This window comes from Ascaphus truei, chromosome 6 (assembly GCF_040206685.1).
Source record: "Ascaphus truei isolate aAscTru1 chromosome 6, aAscTru1.hap1, whole genome shotgun sequence".
Taxonomy (NCBI): domain Eukaryota; kingdom Metazoa; phylum Chordata; class Amphibia; order Anura; family Ascaphidae; genus Ascaphus; species Ascaphus truei.
This window is the reverse complement of record NC_134488.1, coordinates 37,863,503-37,871,148: the sequence shown is the minus strand read 5'-3', so window position 1 is coordinate 37,871,148 and position 7,646 is coordinate 37,863,503. Positions and strand designations below refer to the sequence as shown.

Here is a 7,646-nt window from a genome sequence, read left to right as displayed (position 1 = left end):
GCGAACTCTGCAGGATGACAATCTGCAGGCTGTTAAAGAAATTCTAGTGCTGCAGGAACGTCTGATGACCCAGTATGTCCCCGCAAAGCAGCATGAGAAACTGAAGGCTACCCTGAGCATCACCAAAGCAACGCTAAAAGCCAAGCTTAGAACCCAGGTGACGCAGCACAAAAAGGAGCACAAGAAGGTCCAGAAACTGAAACAAGTAACTGTGGCCCAAGCGCTTCACAATGCAATAAATATGTAGAGGCAAGCTCAGAGAAAGCAAAGCATGCAGATAAATTCCCTGAGAAGAGACTTGCAAGACGCACTCAAAAAACAGGGATCTCTCGCGGATGAGATTACAGTCCTACAAGGACAAGTATTGACCCTGACTAAGCGTCAGTATCCCACAGCCTCAAAAACCCATGAAGACAAGGGTACAGTGAGAGCTGGGAATACCGCTCATCTGAAAGACAAGGTTGCAAAATGTGAACCACCTAAACAAGCACTAGCAAAACCTTCAGCCACCCAGAAGGCAACTAAAGAAGGTACACGTGCTGAATTAAAACCAGAAGAACCCTTAGCTGATGAAGCTGAAAAGATGGGACATTCTCTGGAAGTGGGTGTGGAATTGCAACTGAATCTAAAAGGGGCTGAACTAGCAACCCCATTGAGTGGGAAAAGGGCAGAGCGACAGCTTCAAGAGCGGAAAACTCAAATGGCTGTTTTTAAATGCTCTGCAACTGCTGCCATACAGTATGCCTACAATAAGACGAGCACCCGACGCGAGGGAAATCTCATGACCGCGCACGTAGAAAAAAGACTATACTTGGAGAAAGTCCTCCTCGAGTGACTGAGAGGTGCTGATCTCAAACACCTTCAAGAGGAGACACAAATAAACAGGAGAAAGGGCTCTAATCCCAACAGGACTGAGGGTTCTCTTCCTCCATCCACTCTCATTCAAGTCACTGAGATATCTAGAATGAGAGTGGAAGAATGGGCTTTGGCCGTGGCAAGCCCGAGCTTCCCACAAACAGGGGAGGTATGTAACAGGGGAGTAATCCCTGTTCAAGTAATGTGCCTTTAATCTAGCAGTGTGGTGGTGGTTAACTGCTGGTAGTCAATTAATAAACACCACCTGCCTGATCTAGATTGCTTACAAAAGCCTGTCTGTTGAGACAGGAAGAAACTCCTTAGCTCTGAATGAGAGCTGACCTTGGGAGAGACAGAGCAGTGTTCTTGAGTCTCCCAGGAGAGACTGACCAAGAGAACACACATCTCTGGAGCTGAACGGTCTTGAGCTCTGCCCAGCATAGCTTATTACAGGACACAGGGAAAACTTCTGAACCTGAATGCTGACACACCCTGAGGGAACAGAGAAGATGTTCCCTCCAAGGAACAGATAAGACTTTCATTATTAATAGACTGCTTATATCTGCTTATTTCATGCTATATGTTTTGGGGCTGCGAGACATGCTTTACTAAGGGAGATGTGAATTAATTGCATAGGATTTCACTAGAAATACTCCCAAGTGAATAGAAGCTGTGTTCCCCCCCCCTATGTTTGGATGATTTCCTGATGAAAAGGAAAAGGCACAATAAAGCCTTTTATAATTTCACCTTATAAAAGCCTCCAATTTTGTACCTCTGTGAACGTCCATCTACAGGGTCCCATCTGTATTCGATCTTTGGACTTATCAGTTGTCACCTGGGATTGGGAGGAGCTTTCTTTTATTCTTATCTCATGTGAGTTGTGATATATGTTTGTGTGTTTTAAATACACCTATTTTGCCACTCACTGTACTGTATGTTTAGAATAAACACTGGTTCTAAGAATGGGCATTTCTTTCATTCCATGTATATTCTTCCTACACGCTGTATGGGCTTAGTATGTACTGCAGACCTCATCCTAAGTATACACAATGCTGAGGTTGAACTGTGAGGACGTATGTCTTTCCAAACAAAACTATTATGCAATTATTTGGATCCTTAAGAATGGAAAAAAGGCAAGGACATTAGATATTGTACTTTGAAATCATTTATTTTTATAATAAGCTATAAGCAGTAAAACTTTATATTCTTAATAGGAATATTTCAGCATCAAACTTCACGAGAGAGAAAAAACAAAGCAACATTACCTTAACAATTTCCCAGCCCCCGAATGCATTTTTGCAAACATTTGCTATTCCAATTAATATTTCAATGTAATATATGCTATAAGCAAACACATAAGTGTCCCCACATATACAGTAGCTAAAGATTTTGTCATTCAATAGGTACTGTGGACAGAAGAAAATAAAGAGGCATTTATTAATTACAGTATATCTTCAAAATGTTGAATTGTCCTGTTGGACACTAAGTGGTGAAATAGTGTTAAAATACATATTCTTAATTTTCTCTCCGATGTGGATATTAATCTTTCAGAATTAGATCATTAAACCTCCCTCTCCTTGCGCGCAATAATGTACACAAAGTGTTCATAATCTATAAAATCACAGCCCCTTCTGCTGGGGAGCACATCCACATTCTCAATGATGTACCCTGCATCCCTGAGAGCCTCTCTTAAAAACTTCTCATCACATGACAGGAAAAAGAACTTGTGTTCACCAATCATATAATATTTTGCATTTAATGCCCCAAAGAGTAACAGGTGACCGCCAATATTCAGTAGTGATGCACATTTTTTCAGGTTGCTCCGGTAAGCTTCCTTGTCTTTGCTAATAGCTTGTAGCACCCAAAGGCTGAGCACACAGTCCACTTGTGGCAAGACGACATGGTCGATAGGATTGTCTTTAGAAACATCCCATTTTACAACCTGTTTGATGGCTCTTCTTACTTTGTCTTCCTTTACCTGCCATTCCTCTCTGAAACGAAACACAAAATACTATTATTTGTGTCTGGGTGAAAAATTAGTGAATAAGCGCTATTTATAAAATCCAACATACAGTAGTGTACATAATGTAAATATTATCTTAGTGAAAAATCCAATGTTCTTAATGTTCAAAGGCAGCCTAACTGGCTCAGCTGGCTTTCTCCAAAACCAGAAAGGACTTGGATATGCAAATTACCTATATGATTGGCGCCATTTTGGTCATTTGCATATCACAATCCCATTATTAGTGTCTGAATACATTTATATGTGAAAGTCAAATGACTGACAATAGAGATGAGCTAAATATGTTGCACAAAGTCATACAATGCACATGGAAACCCTTTCACAATGGCAGAATATTCAGTGTAAGGAAATGTGGACCTTTATCTCATGACTAGCTGAAGTATGTGCTATATGTATCAGCAGATCTCAGCAATACATGTCCCCCATTATTCCTTTATATGGATCACCTTAACTCCCATAATTCCTATGACATGGGCATTGCAGCTTTCTGTAGGATTAACCTGTGTTAATTTAGATCTTGAATGAAAGTGTAAATCATTGGAGTCACTCACAGACTGCTGGTTTTGCAGCATGTTTAGCATTACAGGGTCTATTCCAATGTCTGCAAAATAGGGACAAAACCAGTGTAGAAAACTGCACCAGATTTATCATAGAAGGAATCTCATTGATAACTGTGCTGCAGTTTCTTGTCCACCTCTCACAGAGCCTTTGATACATGGCTCTTTTATACTTTGGTTAAAGATTTCTTACCAAACAATACCCATAAAAGTAACAATCAATAACTATAACCATTAACCACAGTGGAGAATTACAGATAATGTATTTTTTGAACACATAACATTTGTTGGTGTTTTCCCACGTATTTTCAGTGGCAAAACCTCAAAGACCAATCTAAACCACAGAGAGAAATTTTGTTTTGCTTTAAACTTTAATTCATTGTCACACACTGGTATTATTTGTCTTGAAATAATGTACTTGGAAATATTTTACCTGTTGCCTTCTAGTTCACAGAGAGCCTTTGATGCATATGACCAATCAGCAGCTCCTGGATCCTTTTTAAGCCATTTCTTAAATTCCTGGATGCTTGGCTCAGTACATTTTATCACAATAATCTCTTTGAAGATATCGCTCGCTGATAAGAGCTGGTAAACTGTTGGGCCAGCGGAGATATCAATCATTGTGTCGCCTCTCACACGCCCTGCACCAGCAGTTAGCAAGAATAAAATACACTTTCATTATGTTTAACAAGCATTTTTGGTATTGAAAAAAATAATAAATTAAACGTTCCAGGCCGTTAACCCAATACAATAAAAAAGTACATTTAAAAGAAGCAGGGTATAAGAAAGAGTGTATGTGTATGTGCAGTGGTCGACAAATCACCAAAAAATCTACTCGCCGAACAATAAAATCTTCTCGCCACCTAGTACCACACGTGTGCTGCTTGGGCCAATACGAGCTCGCCACAATGTTAAATCCACTCGCCCGGGGCGTGCAAATGTATAGGTTTGTCGAACACTGTGTATGTGTATATATATATATATATATATGTATGTTTTATATACACACACTGAGGATTTGCTAGTGTAATACGAGCTTGAGACAAAAGGTGGCACTGAGTGCTCATTTGCATGTCATTTCCCAGTATCCCTTGCTGCAGTGGAAGCGCTGTATGCTGGGCAACAATGGGGAAAGACAGGGTTGCAGACATACACTGGCGACACAGTTTATTGCACTGCGGCCAGATCCGCAAGCCGGGAGATTTCCCGGCTTGCTAGTGGTGCGCCCCCTGCACGCGCGTCCAGCGCTCCCCGAGGGAGCCCTGGTGTCCCGCGATGTGGGGGACGGCGGCAGGGGGTTCCGGGGGACCCGGCGGACCCGGCAGCGGGAGGGAGAGCGCCCCGATCGGAGGGCGCTCTTCCGCTGCTTCGGCGCGCGCCCGTCACCCTCCGGCGCGCGCCAGGCTACTGCTGCGGCCGAGAACGGGCAAATGCTCGAATAAACTCGGCCGCAGCAGTATCTAAGACATGCAAATGAACATACAGTAATATTTACAGTTGCTATATATATATATATATATATATATATATATATACATACATGTTTCATTGTCTGTTTTACATTTTATCTCACTGAAAGTAACTTACTGTGCTGTGTGTTGCTAATTATGTAATTTGGAAAACACACGTCTTTATATGTAGCCCTCTTGGTATTTAGCTATGTAATGTGAAGACGGGACAGGATGCAAACCCCACATAGAAAGTTCATTGACTTAACTTTTAATTATTAGTTAATTAAACACAAAAAAGTGAAAAGAACCCCAATAATAGCACTCTGGATGATTTGTGTGAAAGTTAAAGTATATAATTTAATCTGAACATAGGATAAAATATAGGGCTTTAAAATAATTAAACAATTTGTACAGCGCCTTGTACAGTAGATCCAATTGGAGTAAATATTCCCTGGATAACAATTAATGCTGTAAACAGTGGTATAATGTAATCACTGTCATTAGTGAGATCACGATATCTATTAGGGAGAAATGGTGGGGGTGGTGGAAGAGAATATAGTAAAAAAAATGTATGAAATACCAACAGCTGTAGAGACTAACATATGGTGCACTATAGGAGACCAAACTATTAGTCAGGTTGATGTAGCTAAGCCTATATACTGATAACACAATATATTTGCAGTTAGTAATGGTACCAATTTTCAAACAACTGCATATAAAGGTCAGAGGTGCCCAAATGTAACACACGGAGTAAATTACGCAGATGTTACAGTATCAAGGGTCATATGGTAAGACATGTACAATCTGTAGGTCCGTGAGTGTGTATGACACAAAATAGTGTGTACGCAGAGATATCTAAGTATAGGATCTGTGCAAACACTAATGCTCTTAATGGTAATTAGCTGTATAATGATTGAAGGCACTGTTTGGACTCCTAATGTCGTGGGACAAGGACACCACAACTAAGCAGAAAACTGTGTAGGTAAGTATGTAACATGTTTCCTGAATAAAGAACCATGCAACTAATAAGTGCTCTGCCACTCAAAACATGGTTGTAATACAAGCACCTCAGAGTGAATAAATCCCTAAACTCTGAGTGGAACACCACAAAAGTTAACTACAAAATAGACCTAAATAACCCCAGGGTGGGGTTATTCTAAAGCGATTGTGTAATGAGTAGGTATAGATATCGGTAGCAGTAGTGGTAACTATGTCCCTATTGTAGTTGGTATGAATACCATATGTGTCAGTAAGCAGAAGTATATCTCCCCAAGAAAGGAGCTCCGTCAGACCGTTGGGACAGCTGGAGCATATACTGTGCAAGAGCCGAGCAGCACAAGGGCTCCCTTCCTGAGTTTAGATCTGCAACCTCATTGGTTAGCTCTGTACAGTACATTCAGTATCCACAGTGCGCTGTACAAATTGTTTAATTGTTATTTTAAAGGCCTAAACTTTATCCTATGTTCAGATTAAATTATATATTTTAACTTTCACACAAATCATCCAATTAGGTGGCAGAGTGCTATTATTGGGGTCATTTTCTCTTTAGCTCTTATTATCTCCGCCCCAATCAGAACCACCACCAGTAATATCATTACTAAGCTGAAGCAGGGGCTTCTCCACAGTGTGTTAATTAAAAACAAAACAAGTTATGGTTGGTAAAAAAAATGCCAAAACCCTCCACCGTACAGTATACAGCAAATAGAAATCCCACTTGTGAGCATAGTCACATCTCAGCCATTATCTCTTAGAATACAGTGCTTCCACTGCAGCCAGGAATTCTGGGTAATGACAGGAACATGAGCACTACTCAGTGTGTCACTTTCTGCTTCTTGTCCATTATAACATAGACCTTTATATGCACATGCCTCCGTATTACACAGCTTGTTCAGCACAGCCTGGGTTAAAGTTCATTCTCAGTGTGAGGTTTCTTACTGCTATGCTGGTCGTGGGTACAACCAGATACAAAACAGGTTATGGTGGGTAATAAAGGGACAAAAACCCTCCACCAAAATAAAAATACTGCTTGTTAATTGAATTATTAGTAAATAAATGTTTGTATTAGTGTAATAAATATGCATTCATTTTCTGAATGTAAATTTAGCAGTCTGTCTCCACAAATTCATTCTATGCTACCAATAAAAAAACAAACCTGAAGAGAAAATTTCATGCATTTTTTTTAAAGGGAATCCCACAGTTTCATCTATCAAGGGAAAGTTTTCACTACAGCAGTAGGCATCCACAAGTCCTTTTGGATCAAATTCTTCATCATGATAATGTTTGTGGTGACTGGAATCCATTGCAAGTCTTTGGTGCAATCTTTCTTCTGCCTCTGATGTAATGTTGGATACGTCTTGTACATAGTTTTAAGTTCTTTCAACAAGCAAATACGACGTTTCCCAAATCATGAGGACATATTAACAAATATTAACATTGGATCATAATGAGCTTCATTTTGTCACAAGGATTCTTAGTTCACATATTGAAATATTCTAATATTGTACAATATTCTATTTCATATACATTTGTTGGTGTTCTGCTAGTTGAGAAAACACGGATCTCGTGATTCTTATAATGTTCTACCGTTTACTTAAAAGAAAAAGTAAGTAAGTCCTTGCTGAGCTGCAGTGTGGTTAATACACTACATCCTGAATAGATATTAACCCCAGGGGTGTAATTAAATCATGTAGAGGGTACATCATGGGATGAAGCTTCTGAAATCTGCAAATATCGGGATCACACAGAAGTACATTAAATGTC

At 39.9% G+C, this 7,646-nt stretch overlaps 1 protein-coding gene across 1 annotated transcript; it reads right to left on the bottom strand.

Moving 5' to 3' along the window:
- Nucleotides 1-2,416: 2,416 nt before the first annotated feature.
- Nucleotides 2,417-7,186, bottom strand: LOC142498048 (nicotinamide N-methyltransferase-like). The gene is made up of 3 exons (XM_075606554.1): nt 7,039-7,186; nt 3,869-4,076; nt 2,417-2,846 (listed from the first exon to the last, which is right to left on the bottom strand). The coding sequence occupies exons 1-3, from the start codon at nt 7,184-7,186 to the stop codon at nt 2,417-2,419; spliced, it is 786 nt and encodes a 261-aa protein (XP_075462669.1).
- Between the last annotated feature and the right edge of the window lie 460 nt (nt 7,187-7,646).